Source organism: Trachinotus anak, unplaced genomic scaffold (genome assembly GCF_046630095.1).
Source record: "Trachinotus anak isolate AG129_WGS33_773 ecotype Australia unplaced genomic scaffold, CSIRO_AGI_Tana_v1 ptg000015l, whole genome shotgun sequence".
NCBI lineage: Eukaryota > Metazoa > Chordata > Actinopteri > Carangiformes > Carangidae > Trachinotus > Trachinotus anak.
This window is the reverse complement of record NW_027273866.1, coordinates 13,674,453-13,701,169: the sequence shown is the minus strand read 5'-3', so window position 1 is coordinate 13,701,169 and position 26,717 is coordinate 13,674,453. Positions and strand designations below refer to the sequence as shown.

Below are 26,717 nucleotides of genomic sequence, written 5' to 3'. Positions count from 1 at the left end.
GTGTGTGTGACTAACTGCGTTGCTGAGCAGTCGAGCTGTTGTGATTCTGTTACTCCAGCTGGCCCGGCTCAGGGTAGGAAGTCCATTAGCGGGACAAGTAACAGTGTGGGTATTCTCCGGTGCCTCAGCCCTGAGGATAATGGGCCTATCTGGGAAAAGGCTTCCAGATAAGATGGAGATGCTGGACTGTCCATGAATGGATAAGGAGTGGAGCCAAACTTTTATTCAAGGGCACAGAAAGAGGAAGTGCTCTTTCTTTAAAATGTCATACACATTATAGAAAAATTTCATTAAACCAAAACATTATCATTTAATATCTTTAATCAGTTCTGAGATTTTTACCTAAGTAAATGTAGAAAAACTCTGTTCTAAGTCTGCACTCAAAATTCTACTTCAGTAAGAGCACATTAATATTGCCATCAAAACATCTTTAAAGTACCAAAAATTAAAAGTGCTTGTTATTCAGAACGGCCCACTTCAGAAATAATACATATATTTTTATATGTATCAATCTGAATCTGCAAATTAGCTTGTAACTAAATCTTTTAAATAAATGTAGTGGAGTGTAAAAATATTTGGCTCCAAAATAGTGGAGTAAAAGTACAAACGGACATTAAATGGACATAATCAAGTACAAGCACCCCAACAATGTATTTAGGTAAACTATTAACTGTACTTAGTGACATTATTAAGCAAAGAACCCGGTCAGCATAACTGCACAGGCTCTGTACCCGTACGGTGCATTTTGTTTTTGATAGTGTAAATAGATGTAAAACAAATTAGATACTTTTTAATTGGCTCATGTCTTTTTTAGGAAATCTTTAAATTTAATCTTTTCAATGATCATTTTGATTTAAATAATTTGCACTATAATTCCTTAATATAATAGTATGCTGATATTGCTGATATTTAGATTTAGTAGATGTAAGAATGATTCCTCTTAAAGTTTAATTTTTATGAGAACCCAGAAAACACATCAATTGTGAGAATCCAAATCAAACTCAAAATAATGAGATAACATATCCCAGACAAAAAGACAAGTGGAAATGTTCATTATTTATTACTGATTAAAGCCAGACACAGATGGTACCTGCTGGTTCGCCCCTCAGAATCAAATATCTTCAATGAGAAATTTGTCATAACACCATCAGTATTCAGACAGTATACACAGAGTGGTACAAATATTCCCATTGAAAAACAAAAAATCTGAAACAGTCTTAGCAGAGAATGTGTGCAAACCTTTAAGAGCACAGGGGGAGGAGGGGGGTATTTTAAAGGAGCAGAAGATGCAGAAAATGCTACAACTTGTGAGAAAGTTAACTTAAAACTGCTGCAAAAATTCTCCAACTATTCAGACATGGCCTTAGTGGTTAAAACAGACAATGTTTGAGTCATGTCAGTCAAGTGTCCAGAGTGTCACCGAGCAGTCACACTCTGGACCCCAACTCATTCTAAAAACTTTACATTCATTACTTGCATTTCATTTTCAATAAACTGTGGAGTCCTGCTTCTTGAATTACCTCCCAGGGGGACGGTAAACACACACATTTTGTAACAATATTGCCATTAAAATGCACAGATCAATCACACCTCTCAAGTCATTCACATTAATTCCAGCTCATATCGCACAGATATGTGATTTGATAATAAATAAACAAGACATCCATCCACTTTTAAAGTGCTGTACTTTTGTGATCTATCTTAAAGTGAGACTATGTGATACAGCCTTCCTCAAGCCAATAAAAAGTTAGATTCATAAGCAATAAAGCTCAACCTCTCTATTCAGCCCAGCAAATTACATAGTCTCGCATTACAAATTGGTTTCATTTCATAAAGTTTTGATGTGACTGGGAAAGAAAAAACAAACAAGGAAATAATACAAAGGCTTAGGGTGACAGATAACAACTTAAAGAAAAAAGCATTAAAAGAGTGGATGTTGTCTCGTGGTAGTAATCATTAAATGAGGAAAAGAATATAACTGTGAATTACGTTAGTTGGAGAAGTCGCCTCAAATGTTTAAATAAAATACAAAACTGTCAAACATGCTGTAAGACAAATGCTGTTTTGCTTAGTCAGTACCAGCTCATGCTAAAAAAAAAAGATCTCATGACAGACATCTGACTTCATTGTAAGCACAATCTTCAGTCACAGAAGGCATTGAACAGTACTCCTGCAGAGTCTATATGGCATATGAAGCAGTGTTTGAGGCCTACACAGTGTTACAGGAGCGGAGAGAGACAGAAAAAAAAAAAGACAACCACCGACCAAGGCTTGTAATCATCTCCTGGTGAGATGAGGTGATACAGCTCCTCTTCCTCTGGGTGTCTGTCAATAGTGTCCATTTCCTTTCATGGCGACGCGTAGGGCAACAAATCCCTTGGAGCGTTATAGTGACACATACTTTTCAAAGGTCAGTGTCTACTTCCCCGTCTCTTTATTTCCCCCCTCCTGCTGAGCGACCACAGAGATTCTTCCTGTTACTTCATGCACAGAAAGTCGCAGCCTTTGCTTTCAGAAGGAGCTCCGGTTCTGCTCAGAGTCTCGAGCATGACAAAAATAGTGCCCAAGGTTAACTCAGGTAAAAAAAAATGTCTGAACTCATAGTTCTGCAAGGTGCTTTGGATATAAGCGTCCAGTTCTGAGCACTTCCAAGCTTCTGATGTATTTCTAGTTCATGGATGTCCAAGCACTGAAGTCCACAAGGAGGAAGGGGGGGGTTATTTATTAGTAAACAGAGGAAAGTGTTACTGCTCAGTGGGACACACGTTGCGGTCTTTGCAGCAGAAGTAATGAACCACCACACCGTTGGGATACCTGGCAAATGCACTGGAAGAGAAAGTTAAACAAACAGAGACAGTAGGATTATTATTCACTGCGTCACAGCAGATAAACCAGCGTTTAATTAAAATTCATACGTGTAAACTAAAAAAGAACAGGGTATGAAATTAACAGCAGCACAAAGCATAAAATCGTGTTCAAGGTAATAAAACTGAAACTGTAGACATAAAAAAATCTGATAAAGAGATGAAAGATATAGAAAGGGACGGTTACATTACATAGTATCATAATCACCACATTAATGAGGAGTTTCATGATAACCCCAAAAAAGATAAGCACTAAAAAAACCATCCCGAGATTTCAAATTAAAAAAGTTTCTTTGTCCCATATCCAGTATGTGCAGTGAAATTATAATAATTAGAAAAAGAGCAAACAAAGGTATAAGAAAAAAAAGATATAGGGCCAAATTTCAGAGATATGGAAAAATCTTATGTAAGTGCATGTTTTCATACATATGACAATTGAAAAAGCACTGAGAGACAGTTTTACCTGTTTCCTATTTTCTTCTTGCAAACTCTGCAGGTCTTCTCCTCTGTAATGACACATTTAACCTGCTGGTGGAAGATTCGCTCCTCCTGCACCTGAAAACACAACGTGTTTGGTGAGCAGAGGAAGGTAACACGGTAATGAACCATGGATCAATAAACAATTATTTTCATTACTGATTGTTCTGTCATTATTTTGATTAATTGCTTTGTCAATAAAACCGTTACAAATGACACAGCCTCAGTTCCCTCTCTGGATGGTCATATCATTTATCCTTTGAGCTGAAGCTTCTTGTGTCACACATGCATCTATCTACCGCGCTGAAATGTCCCTGAGTAGTTACTGAATCTCTTTCAGATGACGGGAAACCATTTTGTAGCTGATGCTGCTCTGACTTCAGAGTGAAGCCGATTTCTAAGGACAGAGGTCCTGATTCTTTTTTCAGGACAAAATAATCCCCACATGAAAGGTTTTTATCCAACCATCAGTCACTTCACTGATCACTACATTAGATTGTAAAAACTGGATTTTTAAGCTTATTCACATGAACTACCATGTAAACAAATTCTGTGGGACTCACCCTGAGGAACTCGGCCTGTAGCAGACTCTTTAGCACCTGGTTGCAGCGTTTCCTCTGAGCCTTCTCCTCCAGGACGCTCTCCAGGAAAACCCGGATCTCTCGGATCTGAGTATTTGCTGGGAGCAGATTGATGGCCTGGAAACCAAATAGCCAGCTTGTTAAAACACTGCAGAGTGGACATTAATAATGTCTAATTGTCTAATTTTCAATACGTCATGGTCTTTCTGACAACTGACCAACACTTAGTTACTCTTCCTGTGCAAGAGGGCCAATGACATTACGACATCAGGAGAGTAATATTTGTAAGTTAGGGAGATTTTCAGAGTCAATAAATCTTCGGTGGGAGAGATTTAGCAGAAAAGGAGCAGGAGTGGACGGCGGCCCTGAGGTGCAAGAAGCAGGTTTGTGAATATGAGGCTGCAGATTTGTCTGTCTGGGGAATGTGAATAAAAATGTTTCATTCTCTCAACAGCTACTGTGCAGTGTCCTTGAGAAGGAGCCTGGCCCCTGTTGGTCTTGTAGTGATACTCAATAGCCAGCAAAAGTAGATGAAGTTGAGATTTCAGGTTCATTCTTGACCTTGAAAACAACAACTGACAAAAGAATCTCACCATGATGCCACTTAGTAGCTGTTCTGGATAAAATTTACACATTTTCCTCGCACTCTTAGGACTTATTGTCTTCTCGTCAAGGTCAAGAATAAACTGTCAGCCTCAACCTTTATAACAACTTGAAGACGTCCTTTAGGCAGAGGCACACACTAAACAAATTAGTTTGTACGATGCATTGTCTCGGTCAAACTCAAAGGTCAGGTGAAAATCCAGCCACCACAGAGAGAGGTGAAGTGTGGAACTTTAATGGAGACAGTCATAGTGTCACACTCATTTGAATGAGAAGTTGTCACTTCTCTTGTGAAAAGAATAAAATGAGTTCAAAAATCCTGCTAACTTTCTCACCTTTGCACTGCTGGTCAATCACTGCATGAAGTGGAAGAGAATGTCACATTCAGAAAGTTAGAGAAATTGTCAGACACAGCCACTCCAGCAAAGAGTGGATACCCGACCCGAGTCCGACGGATCCCATCGGAAAATGGCGATCAGGTTCGGTCATTGACGGCCATTTGAAAGGTGCCAACACTTGTGTAATCAAGGTTACCAGGCAACCTTGGTAACAACATCTGCCTGACAGGGTAACACAAACTTGGGTTTGGACATTAAAAAAAACAAAAACAATGCCTGTTGGGTTAAGTTCAGGCTCAGTTACTACTTTCTCAGACACAGATTGGGTTTGGACAGAATTACGTGGCCTGAGCTGAGCGCTGCACTCAAACTTTAACATCTGAAACGTGGGTGTGGAGGGGGCTTCAGATGTTGTTTGACCATCCAACATACACTTTGGTTGGAAGCAGGCTGGCTCCTTTGTGCTCAGAAAAACAAAAATATGAACATCTTCATTTAAAAACATGTATTTGTTAATGAGAAAAGGAATAGTTGAAAATCTGCTTCATGTTTGAAGTTTTGTTCAGTCTTGTCTCACTTATTCTGGCAAAGCAGACTCTGGGAGCAAGGCCAGGGGAAATGAAAGCACAGTGCCATTAAAGTCAATGAGGGAGCGCAGCGAGGCAGAGGGGCACAGGAAGACAAGATGGAGAGGTCCAGTCTGCAGGATCTGAACCTAAACATGCTCATAAACCCGCAGTGTTCCCCTTGAGAGACTCTTAATTTGACATTTCTGTGATCGGACACAGATCAACGGTGCCTTTCACACACAATCATCTCCACTTTAAATCACAGATACAGCACAGTTTGTTATGGTGCATTTTACAACCTGAATACAACTCAGAACAGCTAATGGTTTCTATTAAATTATTAACAGTGACACAGCGGAGGCGTTTCAAAGACTGTCCCTGTTCCTTTGTGATAAGATATGGAAAGAAAGAACACACAGTCTGCTGATGTGGACAGTGTGGAGAGATTTTATGTAATTGGCAGCTGGATCGTAGTGAAAAACACCTTTATAAAACATTCCTCAAAGGATATTTTCCGTCCTAGACAGAATTTGGTAGATTGTGATATGAAGCTTTGACAAGAAAATTGGGTCATGAGCTAGGTTTCAACAAAACCGCCGTTATTCAATTAACTCTTGGCTATTTTGGGTCTGGGTGCAGATATTCCAAACAGAGGAATTTCAGCAGAGATTTTCACATTTCAACACAGTTGCTTCTCGTGGGAGATCTGCACCCTGCTGGAAATCTTTTTTTGGTTCAGTGGATCTGTTCTATCACAAAGGCAGCAGCTCTGTTACCCCCAACAGTGCCAACCCCCCCCCGATCTCGCTCTAAAAACAAACTGAATCAAATCTTAAAAGGAGTCCTGTTCAGTTCAGTCGCTGCTTTAATTTCACACCAAATGACTGAATCTGTGTGAGTGCATGTCATCGTTAATCATGTTACTGTATCTCATTTTAATCCAGCTTTAACAAACCGACTCTTATGTCACTTTTACTGCCACATCTTGTCTGAATTAGGAATGATTATGAAATTTGAGCAACTGCAAAGAGTCAACCAATAACTATAAAGCCCTGGGTTGAATCAGAAACTAATTCTTGCTTTCTGGTTTAATGAGCAGTTTGATGTTTGCTGCATAGGAAAGTTGAATCAAAGTGCAAGGAATTTGTGTCAGAAGACTTTGCCAAGGTCACAAAAGTCTGAACACATTTAGAGTAGAGTAGATTTCTGTGACTGACAACCTTCTTGATACTAACACAGCCTGATGCCGAAGCAGTAAACATATGTTATACTCCAAGGAGATAAAAAGTGGAATTATTTGTGAGTGTCACCAGGCTGGGGTTTGTTTTTTAGTCACCCTGGTGAGGAATGGAGCGCTGCTCTGCTGGTGTTTACCTTGGTGGTGTTGAGCTTGCTGTGGTGAAGCTCCAGGACCTGCAGGGCTGCCTGGAGGTTGGCTTGAGGCCCCGACAGCTCCATCTTGATGGGCCCCAGGCAGTGGACGTCAGGGGGTGACAGGTACATTCGCAGCAGAGACAAATAAACCTGCAGAGCATGAATCCAACTGTTAAAGTTTTATCTGAACAAGAATCTTTTTTATATTAAATGACCAGATGAGTTACTAAGAATTAGAGTTACACAGGAAATGCCAACACAGGATGTGCAGCACAAAGGCAACAGGACCACAAAATGTGGGGTTCAGACAAAAAGGAAAAACTGATTGAATCACTATTACCAAATGAAATTATCATTAATGTATTAAAACAGGAAATCAAATAAAACAAAATGGAATATTTGCCAAGATAAGAAATAAGAGAATAAATGATTAGATACGAGAGACTACACAGGAAATCAAATCAAAATGTCACCAAAAAAAGAACAGAAAGTAATTGTGAAGACCCTCAATGACTAATGTTGAGTTTATAAAATCTAGCCTTTAATTATAAGTTTAATATTAACAGAGGACTTTAAACACAGATATGTTCAAGCTTATATCTTATTTCTTTGTGATTCATTGATTTCCACCAACAAACCAATGCTCATTCATTCATTTTCAGTACTTTAGAATTTGTATTCTCAAGCAACATTAAAAAGAGGCAATGTCAGCTGTGATTTTTGGTTCAGTTGAGAAGAAAACTGGAAAGATTAGGCTTTTTTGCAGAACTGGCAATGTGCATGTACCATAAATAAACCATTATATTTGTATAGCACTTCCTGCAAACACAAAGGCACTTAACAGAAGGCAGCAGAGTGTGCAAAATGATAAAAGAGGACACAACAAACAACAGAATCCGAGCAGAAAGGGCACTGAATCTAAAATGAACAAAACAACGACACAAATCAAAGTGAAATTACACTAAAAGCCACTTACGTCTTTATTTCCTTCAACTGAACTGTTGTAGTGCCGATGGCAGTATCTGCAGAGTGCACGGAGAAAGACACGAGCAAATATAAAACATGATAGTTCTGCTTATTTTCATGATGTCGATCAATGCTCATAGAACTGTAACGAGATAATCAGGGTGGCTCGATCAGGTCACATGGGCCTTTAAAATCATTTAGCTGCCTGGCAGAGCGGGCTCCTGATTAAATATGGTTTCAGGGTATAAAACAGCTTTGTGCTATTTTTTTTTTTTACTTACTGTTTTATTCTCTTTTGCAGTCATAAAGCAGCTGTTAGTAAAATGAGCTCCCAGACTGAACAGGTAATATTTGGCTGTTGTTGGTGTTCATTTCCCACTCAGCTGTGCAGGAGTATGTGGTGTTTGTCCTGTGGAGGTACTCACTCTTCAGCCATGTGGGTGTCTCTCAGGATGTGCACGTAGATGAAGAGCGCCTGCTCGTGTTTACCCATCCGGCCCAGGAGCAGAGCCCGTTCCTCCAGCAGGCCTTGGATTATGGAAAGCAAGGTCAAAAGGTGAAAGTTACACCCCTCAGCTTAAACATATAAAGCTTCAGTAAAACTTTCCTCTATAGCTGAGCACATATGCACATGAGGTCATGGAAATTAAAGAAGACACATTGTTTTTTTTAGGAGCCTGTTGCATGTAGCCTGATATTAAGATCTGTAGTTAATTATGTATTTCTATGGTTTTAACTTGTATTAAAAAGAGACACTTTCCTTCCATATCTACAGAGTAAATGCTATAGACGTTATCTTTACACTATCACAGTCTTAGAACAGGATCACATAGTAAAAAAAAAAATCTATGTGCGTGTATTGTTCGTCCACTGTTCCCACATTTGTCCAAATGAAACCTCAGGTCTTACCATCGAAGGGAAAGTCGCTGATGAGTCTGGCTGGTTCATAGCTGGTAGAAATATTCAGGAAAGACAGCAGCTTGTTCCTGAACTCTCCCAGTGTGCCTTTCTCCTTTCCTGCAGCAACAGCCGGTACCCCTACAACAGCACAGAGGATTTTATTTTAGTATCTACAGCTGAAACGGTTCTTTGGTTAATTGGTTAGTCATGAAAGAAAAACTTGAGCAAAAACAAAACAAAAAAACAAAAAACAAAACACCCCCGCTAGAAATTTACTGGTTCCATCCTCTTCAGAGTGACTTTTTAAAATTCCTGTATGATTTATTGAGCCATGTTTCCACTATGATGGCCACAGGTTTGCATCATAGCAACAAAATTAAATCAAAATGAAAATTAAGTAAAATTACTCTCCTTTGGTTTTGGACTACCTTGTTTTTTTATATCATGCATTGTGTGCGAGTGGTCTGTAGGCAAGTGATAAAGATTTTATAAGGAAGGAAATACACACCCCACATTTGGTAAAGCTTATTGATACACACAATGTGTTTTGGTAAGAAACACTGCATATAAACCATATAAACATAACTTTTTGTTTTACTTGACACAGCAACTATAATTAATGTATAGGAAACTGCTGAAACAGGCTTAAATATTTACACTGTCTGGACACGCAAAGTCCCATCTCATTGTTGAGAATCACAATAGTCTCAGAAAAACAATATCCTAATATCACGGGCTATATACTACAAGATGCTTCATAGCTTGACGTGAAGCAATAACCTGCCACAAGGACAGATTTATTAATTCTGTTAGCTGTGTTTATTAGTTTATTTCACAGACAGAGTGCACGTTAATGAGCCTCTCTGCAAATGATGCTGTGTTGGCTGAGAGGTCCGTTTCAATGCATGGTCCCTGGATCCCTGGATGAGCATTAAAAGGCACAAACACACCCGAGATTAATGGACTTCATAATAAGCCCTGACACAGGCTTTATTTGCAAAGCGATCGGAGACTACCCTCTGGACGAGGAAGCAAAGGCAAACTGAACCCATATGCAGTGATGTAATCACATAGAAATCTTATGATAAATTAGAAAAATAAACTTTTCTTCTGGCATCAAGTTGATTTTCAAAAAATGGTGGGGGGATTTTGTGAAAAAGTTATGAATGCTCCAGGGTCACATTGCCTTACAGCTCTGACACTGCACACAACACACTTCCATTTAAAGCATTTCCTTTATTTTCTAGCTTTGCTCCAGGTACATGTCACTGAATGTGATGAATATCTGGATTAGGATGAAAATGGAAAATAAGCTTCTAATTTCTTGCTGAAATGTCAAAAACTTCACTTTAATAATTTTCATCCTTAAAGAGGTAAAATAAGAAACTGTTAAACTTTTTTCCAAGTGCCCAGAGATACTGTGTGCCCTTAAATTATCTTTCATGTTTTCTCTTGTTTGTACCTTCTGGCAGTGAGCTGAGGTACTCTTTCATCAGGACCTGAACCCTCTCCAGGTAGAGCTGGATCAGCACATTGTGAAACTCTGGCCCCTTCTCGTCCCACTCGTAGATGATGTGCTCCAAATATGGGATGGCGAGCTCCGTAAAGCCCTCCTTCAGGAAATTCAGCACCTTGTCTCGGGGCAAAGTCTCCACCTCAGTCAGGTCCTCCGTGAAAATCTGGACAGGAAGAGATTTTAAACCAACATCAGAGTTTTTCATTATGGGAAAATATGCATATAATGAAACTGTCAATATTATATCTGAAGGTTATGTTAAATAAAAGGTACAATTAACTGTTTTTCACAGTGTGAATTTTCTGTGTCCCACCTTCAGACCATCCTCAGGACAGATCTTCAGCACCCAGGGAGAGAACTCAAAGATTATGCCCAGGTTCTCCTCTCCTGTGTAGTAGGATTACAGTAAGTAGTAGTAAGTAAGTTTAACTTCAGCAAGGGAGCTCAGAGGAAAACAGGTAAGAAGATGATGCCATACATGATTTATATTCAGCTGTCAGCCAAGAAAACTTCCTCTCTTTCTTTCAAGGTGTCGTATGCAGCGCTTTGCCATCAATAAGTGATTACAACAATAACTGTGAGAAATCAGCAAAGAGGGCAAATTGGCTGATCATGAAAAAATATCCAATCATGCTACAGTATCAGATATGAGAATCTGTTACTGATGACAAATGCTCATTTTTCTGAAGAAAAAAAAAATCAATACTGCAGCACAACAGATTACTGATTTTTCAATTGTCAATTGAAAATTAAAGTGCAACTATTTTGATAATGATATATTGAAATTTAAGTCATTTTTTCAGCAACATTCCTTAATTCTCAGCCAATGGGAGGTTTGCTGCTTCTCTCTGTTTTGTATCATTGTAAAATGTTGGACAAAACATTTTACACAAAACAAGATGTTGGCTTGGAATCATGATGAAAATTTGTATTTACTTTGCATTAATTGTATTAATCTGTGATGAAAATAATTGTTACGTGCTGCTCAATTATGCAGTGTCATTATATATATATATATATATATATATATATATATATATATATATATATATATATATATATATATATATATATATATATATATATATATATATAGTGGTGGATCTCAACCGAAAATTAACACAGCAGAATAATTAATAATCCAAAATACAAAACAATTTTTTTTTTTGTAGTGGGTAGAAAGCAGCAAAATGTGCTGAATACATTATCAAAAAAAACATCAAGGGGGAAAAGATAATTGACCATCATTAAGCATAGTTATAATTAACGAATGAAACCACAACTTCAGCTTGCGACTACAACTAATTTCATTGGACATTTGCTGGATTGCTCTTCAGTTTAATTAGAAACAGGTGAAAGTGTGACAAGAACAAACAAAAACAAAATTACTTCCAACAGGTTTTTTTCTCCCTGAAGAAACAACCTCCTCTTTGTGACTGAGTGCAATTATTTTTAGGATGGTTTTTTAAAAATGGTTTAAACTGTAACAAATCATGGACACCAACAATGTAACTGTCATTGTTGATACCAAGTCACTATGCCACAGCATCACAATCACACACACAGCACCGTTAACTGCCAAGTACCCAGTGAGCACAGGATTTATCTTTGCATCACTGTTGTGCAGATAACAACTCTTCACAGAGTATCACAGAAAAACTGGCATACACTGTACAAAAAAAAATCCATTTAATCAGTGCCATACAAACAAAAGGCTGCAGATTGTGACATGCAGCAGATGCAGGCTATACATTATATCCAACATCCACCATCAATCAGAGTGAAAGATTTCTCAGAGGCTTTCCCAACATCACGCCAACAAACTTAACATATTTAGTGGAGAATACAACTTTGATGCTCTAAGTTAAAACAGATTTGAGCTGACCAGTGATTCTTACCCAGTCTTTGGAGGTACTCCACTGTTCGCTCGTGGCCCTTCAGCGGAGAGTTGGCCTTGGTGGACTGATCCAGCAGCACTTGCAGAGCTGTGAGAGGGCAAACAGGGTGAAGAGGAGCGAAGGGAGGCAAGTGAGAGGGGAGAAAGAACAAATGTGAGATTAGTCCGAGTGATGGAAAGTAGCAAGACGTCATCTACTTTGCTGCGCACTGCATTACATAATTACTCTGTCAACAGAAAGGGGATGAAGCACATGCACAGTGTTAATTGGTGGCTGGGAACAGCTGCTTTGAATTGGCAGAGGGGGGAGAGTGGCAGACTTCAGCTGCATGACATCATGAACACAAAGTGTAGCAGGCCGATTAAACCCAGCCGCACTCACAACCAGAATCTACCACAAAGCAAATAACACTAAGACAGCTCTGATCCACGAGGATGACGAGTCGACCACATGCAGGAAACCTCCTCTGAGATAAACTGTGTAGCCTTGACGGAGCTGATCCAAACTACGTTGAGAATACAAGCACACAACTGGTACTTATTGAATTTAAACATAATGGAACAATCCAGCTCACAATGGCTCTCGTATCTGGATGAGGATGTAATAAGCAGACCGCTGGCAGAGGCCGATGTAGGTTTGGCATCAAGTGATCCCTCATTTAAATACTAAACCCCAAATTCAACAACCCATTTGAAAGAGAAATGGGGAACAGATGTTTCATTGTGTTTTAATGTGATGTGTTCAGTTGTCATGCTGAGGTCTGCAACAGATAAACTATACTCCTACACAAACCACACAAATAAACTCTGATATCAGTCATTATCCAGTGATTGACTTCTCCGTTGTATGCTGCCTGATGAAATCAACAATCATCTCAGAGGAAACGTCAGTGGAAAGTGTTTCTCAGAATTGTGCTGTCCTTCGAAAAAATCTAAATAAAATAAATCTCCGCTCTGACTGCAATAACTTTCCAGGGACATCACCTTTTCTTTTAACCTTAATTTAACATTTTGAAAATATGTAGAGAGAGATTAACCAGAGACTTTAACCATGAGAGAAAGTATGCACTCAACTTTACATTACAGGGACTTGACTTTTCTCACAGATGGCCTGAACTAGCAGAAAACATTTCCTGTAGAATGAGCCATTGTTGAAGCTTTGTTTCTTGATTTCATATTGGCAATTGGCTAAAAAAAACCAACAAGAATAAGTCTGTTTTTACTCCCAGTATTTTGAAAAACAATGTCTGTCAACCAATGAGGCAATATTTAAAAAGAACCTCTGCAGCAATTTATCTTTGTTGTGCTGACAAACTTTGATCAACTATCTTCACTGTTCCTCCTCTAATTAAAGCAACGGTGCAGTGATTACTAAGATCGAAAACCACCACTGATTTCTTACGTTTTGGGTGAGATTAGAAAGGAGAAGCAAGTGTAATTAATAGCATTGATAATGAGTGCGCTTCATTTAAGTGAGCCAGTTCCAGGGTGCTGGTGTTGTGTAGCAGGCTCACCGTCACGGCTTACTGGGACACTTAATGGAACTGAGTCACCGTCAAAGACAACATTTGTTTTACAAGTCAACTACAAGAAAACTGTTTGGCTCTGTGTTGAATTCAGGTCAGTGCAGATTTTGTTAGAATAATCACAGATTTCAGTTAATTAATTCAAATGACAGAGACACAGGGGGAGAGTAAAAAGAAAGATACCCCTGTATACAGTACAGTACAATGTGATGCACAAAATGTGTATTTAAGAAATTCTTATGTGTATATACAGTATGTATCCATTTGACCCATTTCTCTTACTCTTACTCGTGTCTAAGTTACTCACACTGCAGGTTTATCCTCTTTTGTTTAATGCATGCTTTTACTTTTTTATTGTCATGTTTTTTTTATGTATATTGTGCCTTCTCTATACTTATGTAACACTTGCTATTATTCATTCACGCAAAAAAAGCATGTTTGACCTTGTGCTTGAACTCAACAGAGAGCATTTTCTAGGGGAGCCAAAAACAGCTGAAAGAGGTGTATAAATCCCCAACGTTTCAAATCAATTCTTACGCCCCAAATCACACATAATCAAACAAAATTCAGATTGCATTTTCAAAAGGAACACAGCTAAGTACAAATACACAATTAGGGAGCAGGCATGTTTTTGAGACAGAGCTGGGTGAAAAGTTGAGCCACTCTGTAAATAAAGTGTCCTCTTGAAGTAAGCCTGATCACCTCTTTTATTCGTGTCAAGTAAACACAAAATATTTGGATTTGAACAGAAAAACAATCTCATGATCTCATGCTGTTGAGATAAATTTGTAATTTGATAGTAAAAATGAAAAAACATTTATAAAATAGTTACTTTTCAGATGTTTGTTAATTCTTAGAGCAAAAAAAATGTGTTGCAAATCACATGCTGTATTAAAGACAGATTTAACAGGAGTCTTGGGACTGTGAAATGATTGTGGACATCCTCAAAGATCTGTCCTAAATTTGTCATTACAAGAGGTAAATATACACAGCTTCTTTCTGCAGATGATACTTGATGATTTGTTTGATTAAGATTCAATATTACATGTTCAGTTTGCAGCACATGTGGCTGTCCAGCTGTTAGTCTCTTACCTTTCTGGTGCAGGCCCTTCTTCTCATAAAGAATAATGAGCTCGCTGTACTTGTGAGCCTTCTTGAGGACATACTCGCTCTCTTCGATATGGCAGTGGTTGTTCTCCAGACGAAGGAGGGGGGACACCAAGGCCACGTTGGTCTGAATGGGGAACATAATACAAGCAGATCACACAACATGAACACCAAACATTTCCGAACATGAATCCATCCAACCAATCAAAGGTCAGGTTGTGGTTCGCCCAAAGACTACAAGCAGGTGACTTCACTGATTAGCTGATCCTCTCTGCTTCACAGTGTGTTTATCATTTGAATAATCTGGTGCAGATGCTTGGCACTCCAAAGCATGTGCTATCTCAGAAGATCTCGAGGCACTCTTAGGTTATCCATCCAGTGTTATCCAGGTCTGCCCTGGAAGTTCCACAGCTTAAATAGGGTTTATTATACCACGAAAGAGGAAGGACTTGGCGCCACTCTCCCTGAAGTGTCCTATTTCAACGTGAAGGAACAGCAGAGAGACTTTGAGGCACAGTTCTGCTCCTCAGACAGAGCCCAACTAATCTGCGGAGAAACTAACTTTGGATGCTTATATCTGTGATCTCATTCCTCAGTCCAACACTCTTTTTTTCTGCCTTCTAAGTCGAACGTTTTGCTTTGCTGCCCAGGTATCTGCTCCCCTGAATCAACCCCAGAAACCAATTACTGCAGCTACTCCACCTGAATGACTGTCACACTCACACTACTTTTAACAGTGACTCAGTTTTTGGTACTTCAAAGTGAATCTGCCAATGGGCTGTTTAACACAGGAAACATCTGGCTACATGTGAGGTACAGCTAACTGCCAGGTGTTGCTGCCAGCTTCTATGAGTGTTAAGAATTACTAACTTATTTCATTTTACTGTAAGCACAGGGTGGAGACTGCTAAGTTTATAAATGCTGATATAACTTAGCATGAAATATAAACTTTTGGACTGGATTCACTAACAATTACAGGTTTGTTGTAAATCAAACAGGTATTATATTAGACATGAGTGGCTTGTGTTTGTCTGTCCCAGATTAATTCAACCCTCCTGTGTGAATCCATTCACCTAAAGTGTAAACAGATGCAAGCAGATCAGGAAAAAGAACAAGAAAGGGCTTCAGATAAAAATAACAATAACTCTTCTAGTGTCTTTCATTACAAAATAAGAAATGACTGCATAATATAAAAACAATAGTACTTTGTAGACAGTAGGCCACCTAAGTGCTGCCATAACAAAACAGTGAGTCACTGAAATTAGGATTTGTTAGTAAATACATTAAGTAAAAGTAAGAAAAACTGGAAGATCATGGCCTTACATGCAGGTAACACTTCAGGAGGGTGGTGTCAATGATCTGCAGGAGTTTTTTGCGGCTCTTAATAGTCGGGGTGCCCTCCATGAGTGGAGATGTTGTGGAGGGGTCAGAGTCATTCAGCTGTTTCACCAGGTGGCTGCGTTTCTGTGTGGACATTAAAAAAAGAAAATGTAGATTATAAACATCACACTTCCTTTCATTTACACCAATTTCCTTGATCCTTACCCTTAATATGTTTTTATTATAAAATTATGACCTTTGGGCTTTTGCTCATCTACAGCTAAAATCCTTTATGAAGTGGAGTCTGACAAAACATTGCACTGCCATGGAGATCATCGTACACACAGACCTGGGTGAGGTAATCAATGAGAGCGAGATGAGCCTTCTCCAGCTCTGCCCCGGACAGGGTAGGCAGAGGGTTGGGATAGTGCAGCTGTTTGCGGTAGTCTGAAGGGAGCAGGTCCGGGTACAGTCCAATTACGTGGGTGGGATCTGCAGAACACGGGAAAGGGGATTTGTTAAATTTTATTCCATGTATTATTGTTGATTTTGTTTAGCAGTCACTGATTAAAGGAAAATGTCTTCTGAGGACAGAGTTTATGATATAAACACAAAACATTACCACAACAAAAAAAAAAAAAAAAAAAAAAGAAAAGTGCAGCCAGACCTGAAATCAAAAGCTTATTAGAGGAAGGAAATTCTGTCATCACTGTGGAATACATTCTCACACAGAGAGAAGATGTGACTTCACTGAAGGCGATACGTAAATAAAAACATTACCATCAATATACTTTACAATAAGCAACAGATGTCTGACGAAGAAAAGAGAAAAGAGAAAGAAAAGTCTGCAGGACGTCGTCCAACCAGATTCACCTGAATTAGGTTGCCACCATGTGGGTGAAGTGGGTGACATTTTACCACACTGCTAAAAATCTGTTCACCTCAACAAAGATGACCATCTATCAACTGCAGAACATATTAGGTCTAAGATATCAGACACTTAATGTGTATGCCTACAGTATGTAGGAGCAATGTGTTAGACATAAATAAGACATTATGTTCACATACACTTTGATACAGGCCAGGATCCATTTTACACATCTAGCCTGAACAGAGAGAATTCAGTTGAGAGCTCTACCTGTGCCGAGTTTGGCAAACACCTGCATGGAGTCATCGAATCTCTTCTGGCAAAACAGATTGAAGGCGTAGAGATTCTGGATGTGATGTATCTGCTGCTTCTTGTCTCCGTCTGAATCATCCTTCATCTTCTGGCAGAAAAAAAAAAAGAAAAAAAGAAATTCATGACACAACAGCAAAACCTCTCCAGTTTACTTATCAGAAGGCTATTGCTCCCAAGAATGTGAAAACCGCATGAACTGTCTTTTTGTGTTCTTTGAAATGCCCCTGGAAAACTGGGTTGCTAGATAAGCTGACCATAAAGAACAAAACCCTGAGCCTTTTACTATTTGAATGTACTGCTCCTAATCAAGATAAGTGATTCTGATGTCCCATCCTCTGAGCTAAAGTACAAATTGAATCCTCAGGAATCTAATCACAAGGTTTAATAGTGAAGTGAGTGGCTCTGTTGCTCACCGCCAGCTGAAGTGCCAGCTCAAACTGCTTGTCCTGAAGAAGCTGCCGGATCTGGCTGGCTATTGAAACGGGCACCAGGCGCCACACAAAGTGGTTACTGGCAACATACACAATATTCTGCCTGTGAAAGATAAGAGCAGAAAACAAGATTAGAGAGAACAGGTTGGAACAAAAGTGTTTTTCTTTGCACGGACGAGAACTGACATTATCACCATCATTATTATAAGAACTAATGAAAGCAGCAAGTGATACATGAGATTCTTTTAGGGATGTTCTGCATCATAAACAATGTGGGGGCATCATTATCAACAACAACCCCCCCACCAGTATTCATCATCAAACCTGCAAATATACACCAAGAGTGCTGCAATAGCTGCAATTGGCTTTTTTTTTTACCTCCAATGATTTAGTACTGAATGGGTATTGCTGCCACCATAACAAAATGAGGACACACTTCAGCTTCTCATTATATCATGAAAGATTTCTCATATTTTTCATTTTATTATGAAAGATTTTCTTGTTATTACTGCATATAAAATGATTCCATAACATAAGAACCTTTTCTTGTTATAACATCATATAATTTTATCTTTTTATATCTTTAAATATTTCCATTTTAATACAATCTGTATTTCATTCAAGCAAGAAATGTGGAGCCAAATGGTTACAGTGCATGACACATCACTGCAATATCTGCGGCTTGATTCAAGCCTGGGGACCTTTTTGCATGTCACACCTCTTCTGCCAAAAAAATAATCTTAAAAAAAGATTATAACAGGGTAAGTTGGTAAAAGCTTGTATGTCGTTAAAACAAGATCACAAAATGGTAACAATGTCTGAATTCTACATAAAAATTATTTTAAGAGGTGCAACAATGCAACAAAGCACAATGTGAAAGGTTAGACTTCTACATAAAAGTAAACAGTTGTCTGCAAAATCTGTTTGTGCTGAAGCTTGATCAGACTTTGGAAATCTGGCTGCAGTTTGCAATTGCACATAACTGCCTTTGCAAGAATAAGTTGACAGAAAATCCAACAAAATTATAATTTACAAAAAAACTTCACAGCAGTCTGCCTGCCTCACCCTGCTGAGGTGATGAAGCGAGGTCTCTGCAGCTCCACACTCTGCACCAGCAGCCTGGGCTCAAAGGTCCGGATCTCCACGTACCGAGGGAGAACAGCGATGATGTACGGAGGCTGGTGCTCTGGGAACATTAGCAAAAACAGTCTCACATTTTTGCTTATGTCAACCACAACCGACTTATTGCAAGTGAGTCTATGCTATAAAATTTTTTACACATCCTCTGCAAATCGTTCGATAACTGTGTCAATACACAGGTCCTACAAATTAATATTAAGGCAAAACCTAAAGAAACAGTTAAACGGTTTTGAGGGAAAGAAAGTGAGTAAAGTTTTTGGATATTAAATAACACTTCTATAAAATGGAGAACACACACTGCACACTGGCAGCTCCACGTAAACTGACACCTGTACCACATACAGACAGAAGTAGGAGTCAAAGTACAGTAACCACAATGTGCTGATTCAGGATGTCAACGTGATAAAATAGCTTTCTTGCTGATTTCGATGCTGGAAAGCAGGACAGTGGTGAATCACTACCAGCTGGTGCCAAGCAAGATGCTGGTGGCAAAGAGGGATTACAGAGAAATCAATGAGTGATAGTGTTTTAACATGCGTCAAACAGTGTGTGTTGCCCTTTAGGATTTAAAAGTGAGAAAACTCGACACAGAGAAAACAAGGGGAATCAGGACTAACTTTTTATCTCTTTCTGTCTAATTTGCCCTTTGAGAGTTTTGCTGTCCACGCCACATAAACTGTGTCTTGACAGCAGGTGCTTAATTTCTGATTATGGAGCGAATAGCTTAAGGCTAATGGGGCAGGAAATCCAGCCGGAGACAGCTATCTAGACAGGCCTGAGGATGGAGACTGCACCCACAGGCTAAAGCCCAGGCCCTCTGCTCCAGCCACGACCAGTCAGGATGGTCACTTAAAAGTGCTTTAAACTGACCAGCACTCATCCTCTGCTGATGCTCACCAAAAGCCAAAATGTTGACTGTATCAAAACAAGGAAATTGCAAACTGTATGAAACCACTGCTTGGAGGCATCATTTCCCCTTCATATTGTTCCTCTCTGCATTCCAATGAGAACAAACAGAGGGGCCTTTAAAACAATGAGAGAGCTCATCTGCATCACTTCTGTCACAAAGTTCATTAGTAACCCAGACCTGCAGTGTCTCAGTCACGGGATAAAAAAGCTGATCTAAAACTGTCTTTTCTCCTCTGACATATGGAAAGCAGCAGCACGGCTCAGACAGACTGGAAAGAAAGACTTTACACAAGGGAAGGAAAGATTACAGAAGAGAAAAGAAAAGGCAGACAGCAGCGAGATGACAACAACTCACAGAACAATGCCAGTATTTAGGCCAAATGCTTTCTCAGGTGTTTGTTTTAATATCCGATTACTATGTGAACAGACCTGCTCAATTATTGTGCAAATACCTTCATTGCTGAGTGATCTGTGACAAATAAATAAGTGAACAATATACACAGCTTCATTGCTTCACATTGTATTGAACAAATAACAACCAGTGAGGGTTGATTGCATGTTGTGATTGGTCAGTGAGCCCGGTCCTGACACATGCATCCACACAGAGGGGGCCGGTAGAGAGACAGACAGGGATGGTAAAAACTTTATGGATTTTTTTGATTGCACACGGGCCCAGTGATGCAGTGGGATTTCTCCCTGTGCTCCTGATGGTCAGCCTAAATATAACACACACTCAGAAAGTTGTCAATGTGTTTGTGAGAGAGAGAGAGAGAGAGAGATGGAAAGAGAGAGCTAGAGCAAGGACAAGGAAGGGCCGAACGAATCAACACACTGTGCACGGCTCTACAATAAAATAAGATTTTACACGTCTGAATAGTAAAAAAATCAAAAATAAATCAAAAATAAATCAATATGTGGCTGTTAATGTTGATATTGTGGTACATCACTACAAATAAATCAATGTATGGAAAACAGTGAGATTGTCCTGTCACAGGCACAGGCAAACAGCAACATACTGAACACTTTGTACTGATGCAGTAAATACTGCATACTGCACAATTCAGTAGCTCACTGTTATCAGAGGAACTGAAACTTTTATATTTTACCAAACAGGAAGAAGACTAGTTTAAGATGATGCTCAAACTCGCACTGAAAGAATTCTCTAACAAAAACCTGCATGTGACCTTGAATTAGGTCAATTTTATTGCATCTACTAAAACTAAATGTCACAACTGTTGTCTCCACAGCAGCTTGTTGTCTGTCCTCATGTGCTGAAACACTGCTTCTCCTTGTGGTGTTCTCTTGTTTGGTCCACTGCATTTATCTTTCTCTCGTTTTATCATGGGCTAGCTTGTTAATGTTAAGTGGTCAAATTTATAGCAGACAATGTCCTCAGTGAAATCAATCAATGCTTGTCCTTGAGATACAATAAACTGCATGTTATTGAAATGTGACCAAGAAGTTTACATTCTGTTTGTGTAAAACTGTGGATTTTTGAGGTTTGAAAGTTTCGTTGTTTAAAAAGGAAACAAAGAAATGCAGCAGATTCTGTTTTCCCTGGGAGAAATCGACTGCTAGGAGTGACACCTTTTGATAAAAGATTTTCTGTGTTATCTGGAAGAGGAACTATCAACTATAGAAAGCTGGGGGAGGATGTTTGGCTCTTGTTACTCTGCATTTGTGTCTGCTTTTGACTTTGCATTCAGTGTCTATTGATATTGAATAAAAGTTAAGTCTAGCAAAGACATCAGGCGTCATCAAAGGATAGAAACAGCAACTAGGATTATGCACTGAAATATAACAGACTACATTTTTTATAGTCAGCAGCCTGATAGAAAGTAAATACATCTAAAACCTAACAGTGTAGAACCACAGACAAGTCCTCATAGTATTTGTTCTTGTGTTTATTTCTTACCCATCGCTATAGGGATGTCGGTCCAGTTCAGGGCACACTTCTGGGTGCAAACTCCCTCTTCATTTAGGACCACAGTTAGGTCATCCTGCCCAACAGCCACCTTCCCATCAGCCAGTGGGGCAACCAGAGGCTCTAACTGTTTCCCAGTGGGGAAGAGCTCCTTGATGGAGCCACGGCCATCCATCTGGTTGACAGGAGAGATAGCATGGGTGAGTGAGGAGACCCAGATAGTAATACCTTTGTGACACAAACTTTATCTGTGAGGTCAGTTATGAAGTGCTTTATACAGACAGTAAAACAACACCAAGGAAGAGCCAAGATGAGAAATAACTCCACCAAGCATTAGCTGATAAAAAGTATAATAGAAATAAGAAACACAAAAAAAGCCTAAAATAAACACACGTATCAAGGACAACAAAACAGACAAGAACAAGTTATATAACAGCCTGCTTCTAAAGTGTGTTTTCAGAAGTGGTATAAAAAGTGACACTTCTCAAAATCTGTCTATGAAACACTCACTGCAGACTTGAAAGAAACCTGCAAAATGTTTGTAGCTTTACAGAACAATGAATAAAGGACTGAAGCCAGTTCACGCAGGAGTCACGACAGAGACGAGCTTGAAAATGTTGCTCATGAACTGCTGAAACTTTTTAACAGTCTTTTAGAAAACAAACTCAGGCCCGGAACAAACTCAACATGCAGATAAACTGTCGGGAAATCAGCCTTCTTTCAAGTCTACAAGGGATGTGTGTTTCAAATACAAAAGACAGATTAGTGGCAGAGGATCACTTTAAGTTACAGGCAGCAACGGACAAATAAATCTTAGTGTATAAAAGTGAGTGAAATCATTTCCTGTAGCACATACCCGAATAAGGTAATAGTCTCGTTTGAAACCAACACATATGGAGTTTTCACACCAAGCCATGGACTTTGGAATATCTGGTGCACCAAAGTCACCCTATGAGACAAAAAGAAAACATTAAGATGACTAAATATGTCAAAGGAAGGGGGAAAAAAACTTCCTAAATCTGGATCATGCTGCAGTGAGTCACACTCAAATATATTTTATTTTACCTGCAGCTCGTGGAACTCTCTGTCCTTCCAGTAATACAGCTGCAGTTTCTTTTTTACTGCGACACACATTCTCAGCCTTTCCTCCCCTGAGTTGGTTTGCTGAAGGAGGGGAAAAAAGAGACAAAATATACAACTCATGACTCAAAATCAGGGAAAATGTGAGTACAACACATAAAAGTGGAAATGAAAGGAAAGAATATCATTGTTATGACTGTCTTTTGTACACAACAAGACTTCTATGGAATCACACAAGTTTCTTGCTTGTTTCAGTCCATTTACCGCAAATTACAGTTTTAAAATATACTGTTTAATAGACGTCTAAAGGCTCTTTCCTGTCTTCAAGGCAGCTATTGTACACAGCAAATAGACTGATACTTGTTTGAGCTTATATTAATGGACATCGTGTTGCTTTTTATTTAAGGAAGCTGTCACAAGGGAATGACTTCAAATCGTCTGTTGGTATTATGTGTGTACGTGATGGGGGGAGCAGCAGCCTGTTAGAATTGAGGATCACCGCCAGTGTTGATACTGTCTGAGGCAGAGCAATGAACTGGACAAGCACTACAACTCTACATATGGGACTGTAACCGCGCTCATGTCTTGAGTCTTCGATCCAAATCTGTGAATCCATGCAGTACTTCAGCAGCACTAAAAGTTTTCAGAATGATAAATTACCATTAGTACTGAAATTTAAAGATTGCCTGGAACATAGGCTTTACTTTTCAAAAGAATGAGAGTCTATGGTGAGCTCCGAGGAACAGTCAGTAGTAATATGAGTTGTCTACAAATTAAAAAAAACAGTGGTTATGACTCACTCAAAGCCTAATTTGATCAAACTGAATAAACCAGTTTACTTAAAGCACCCTTGTCTTAAATCAGGAGGATACAGAGAAGAAGGGCAACCTTTGTTTCCAAGGCTGTTCAGCTCCTCAACTCCCAACCACCCCTGTCCCTCTGCTCACCCCTCTGCTCACCCCATCAGCCCCCCTTCCCCTACACTCTCACACACTTGACTCAGACTTGGGTCATGCACTGGACACCTCTGTTGCATACACAGATACAGTGACCTTCACAGTGTCTTTACTGCTATTTATCCATTTATCCATGCTCATATGCCATTATGCACCTGCACTGTATATACTGTATGCAACAGTGTTTTTTTTAATTGCACTAAGATTACAGCTAATCTTTTATCAGAATGTGTAGTTATTTATTTGTACTAGTAATTCTCCCATATCATTCTCATTATAATAGTACAGATTATTGTTTTTGCACTGTTATCTATTGTTTCTGTGCTAATGTTGTTTTTCATGCCGTTGTTGTTTTAATGAGTACAGTTTGTCTTTTTATGTCAACTATATGCGCGTTATAAATTGCCTTATAGGAACAAATAAAGTTTCTTGAATTTAAATGAAATTAATCAGCTTACCATTAAGACATTGAATCATCTGCCTTTTCTCTTTTATCCGTATACTACAGTATAGATGTGTGACATACCGTACAAGTGAAAATTGTTCTGACTACAAAGATTCAGAATGGGAAACAATATAAATGCACAAATATGATAGCAATACAGTAACAATACTTCTGACAAGTTGCCCAAAATCCAGTGTAACTGACCTGCAGGTCACATGCGAAGAGTGTGGCTCCTTTAGCTTTGGACACCACAGTGATCTGTTGGAAGGTCAGGAGGTCATGGACGTGGATGTTGTTCTCTGCAGGAGGCAATTAAAGACATTTGTAGATAAATGGTATGCTCTGTGTGTCAATATATAAATTGATTTTAACAATAAACACAGATACAGACTATTTGCAAATTATGATCTTTTAACCAAAGGTCCCAAAAAGGATGTGAACAACTATTCCAACAGTCAAAAATTTACTTACACTAAAATCCTACTCTAATACATAAAAATGTGTTTGTGATAAAAACTTACCCAGTAGACTGACAAGGATTTTGTACTGAGAGACAACGTAAAGCTGTAGAAAGAGTAAGAAAAACACTTAAAGGAGATTCAAAGCAAATGACACCATGATTAACCAGGCATTAGTGTGGACATTATCAGTACATCACAACTCAGCTGAGAACACAGAGCTCAGTTATTCAACACACTTTGCCTGGGCTCTTGCCACTGTCTGCTAGCATGATACATTAACAAAAGCATACTGTTAAAGTTGAAAGAAATCTGGAAATATTTGAGTTGTGACTTCCCTAAATAGACTTCAAATGAGTTTTTTTGATTAGTACAGAAATAAGTCGGATTATTCTAAATCTCATCCTACAATTTTATCTACCTGCTGAATCTTCTTTGAGAAGTTCTTGTTGGATTTTTCCAGTGTCACCTCAAAGCGGTTGGTGCCTACAGAGAAAAGAGACATGTTTATATGCATATACTGTACATGACCACCCACTTCATGTATATTAAGTAACCTATGACATTACTCATTCAATATTTATTCCAGCACTCTTTGTACTATTGTAATCTTATTTGGAATTTACACATTTAGAACTTAACAGCTTGACTTGTATATGGACACCGTATGTTGTTGTTTATTGTTGCTTTTTATATACACCTTATATGTATACATGCATCTTTATTTCAGCCTACTTGTATGTACAGTTCATACATACATGTTTACATTTACTGTTTATTTTCCTTCAGCTTTTTTCTTAAATTGTATGTCTCTTTCTTTGGGTCTAAATTCCTGAAATTGTACTTACTTAATACTTCATACTTACACACTAACTGTGTGTAAGTATGTACCGTTGAGAGCAACTAAGAGAACAGAGTCAAATTCCTTGTGTGTGTACACATACTTGGCCAGTAAAGCTGATTTTGCTTCAGAAACTTACTCAAACTTTTATTAGAAACAGGCAATAGTAAGTTGAGAAGGTCTGCAAATACACAGCATCCCACATCCCCAAACTTTCTTTTTACCTGCATCTTTCTTTATCCGGTAAAGAAGGAGATGCCCTGGTTTTGTTCCAACAAGCAGCCAGTCCTCTGTGTGAAGAGAAACTCAGAATCAATGACAGTTCAAAGGAGGCTGTCAGTCATTTCAGACATATTATGGTATCAAACACAAACTTTTTCAGTCACAGCTTGCAGGAAGATCATTCATGTCAATGGTGAAACAACTCATCGTAGACAAGCGGGACACCTGAGACTGCAGTTCAATAAACGCCCAGAGAGAAGAGTTCAATGTCAAAGGATAAAAGAGTAGCTGTGGGATACATAAAATGTCAACAACTTACCCCAGGCCGCAAGACAGTCAATCTGAAGTGGAAGCTTTTCCAAAATAGGCACTGGTTCATACGCGTCATGCATCTTGAAGCGATATTGCTGATTCAATCACAGACTGCTCTGATGGATCAATCCCACACGGAGTTGACGCCTGTCGGACAACAGCTGACTGACGGACCGCTGATGAATCGGTTAGGGTGGTACGCTTGTATGCGTCGCCATTAACCGACAGAGCAGTTCAGTGTGTCGACAGGCAATGAGGAAATCTGGTCTGGTAAACTCTGGCGTCGCTGGTTGCCCTTATTAAAATGCAGTTTGGCTTGTTAGCCAGCTATCTCTGCGACCAAAACAACAGCTGATCGTTAGCCTGCTAGCTCAGAAGTTAGCAAGCCACGGTTACTGCTCCTAAACATCGTTCCCTCTCACCTCATGTCGACTGAAAACCGGACAAATGCATTCAGTCACTTCGTCGATAACAACTGACGTAACATCAGGTAGCTCAATACGGTTGGTAATAAGAACCTTTTAGCCTAAGCACTTTAGTTTAGTTTAGCCAGGTTAGCTTCTCGCTACTTCCCCAGCTGCGTTAACGGCGGCTGCGCGAGGGACTGCCGTTTGACAGGCACGTGACTGAGGCCAGCGCACTCACGAGGAAAGCGTTAAAGGAGAAGTGACATATTTGTTTTTGTTTTTTAACGGTGACGTCCACTTCTCGCGAGACTGATTTGCAACTCTCGCGAGATTCGAATTCGTCTCTAACGGCGATGTTAAATTCTCACGAGATT

General features: G+C 39.2%; 1 protein-coding gene across 2 annotated transcripts; it reads right to left on the bottom strand.

The window, feature by feature from the left end:
• Positions 1–1,044: 1,044 nt before the first annotated feature.
• vps39 (VPS39 subunit of HOPS complex) lies at positions 1,045–26,542 on the bottom strand. Of its 2 annotated transcripts, none has more exons than XM_071498105.1 (24): positions 25,944–26,542; positions 25,627–25,692; positions 24,983–25,047; positions 24,625–24,667; positions 24,308–24,402; positions 22,688–22,786; positions 22,479–22,571; positions 21,614–21,797; positions 18,715–18,835; positions 17,632–17,752; positions 17,177–17,306; positions 16,388–16,530; positions 16,042–16,182; positions 14,704–14,845; positions 12,087–12,173; positions 10,502–10,575; positions 10,135–10,351; positions 8,682–8,810; positions 8,198–8,300; positions 7,783–7,828; positions 6,807–6,956; positions 3,905–4,039; positions 3,328–3,419; positions 1,045–2,826 (listed from the first exon to the last, which is right to left on the bottom strand). In XM_071498105.1, exons 1-24 carry the CDS (start codon positions 26,014–26,016, stop codon positions 2,745–2,747), a joined length of 2,631 nt encoding a protein of 876 aa, XP_071354206.1. In that variant the 5' UTR covers positions 26,017–26,542; the 3' UTR covers positions 1,045–2,744. The 2 variants fall into 2 exon arrangements, with proteins under 2 accessions (XP_071354206.1, XP_071354207.1); XM_071498106.1 differs by having other exon boundaries at positions 17,177–17,303; positions 25,944–26,157.
• Positions 26,543–26,717: the final 175 nt, after the last annotated feature.

Bases quoted from the DNA above. Each gene is read 5' to 3' on its own strand.
- vps39 (XM_071498105.1), bottom strand. From the start codon at position 26,016: ATGCATGACGCGTATGAACCAGTGCCTATTTTGGAAAAGCTTCCACTT. The intron at 22,787-24,307 runs GTCAGTTACACT...CCCCTCCTTCAG, and splicing joins TCTTCGCATGTGACCTGCAG to CAAACCAACTCAGGGGAGGA. The intron at 4,040-6,806 runs GTAAACACCAGC...TTTGGTTTCCAG, and splicing joins GCAAGCTCAACACCACCAAG to GCCATCAATCTGCTCCCAGC.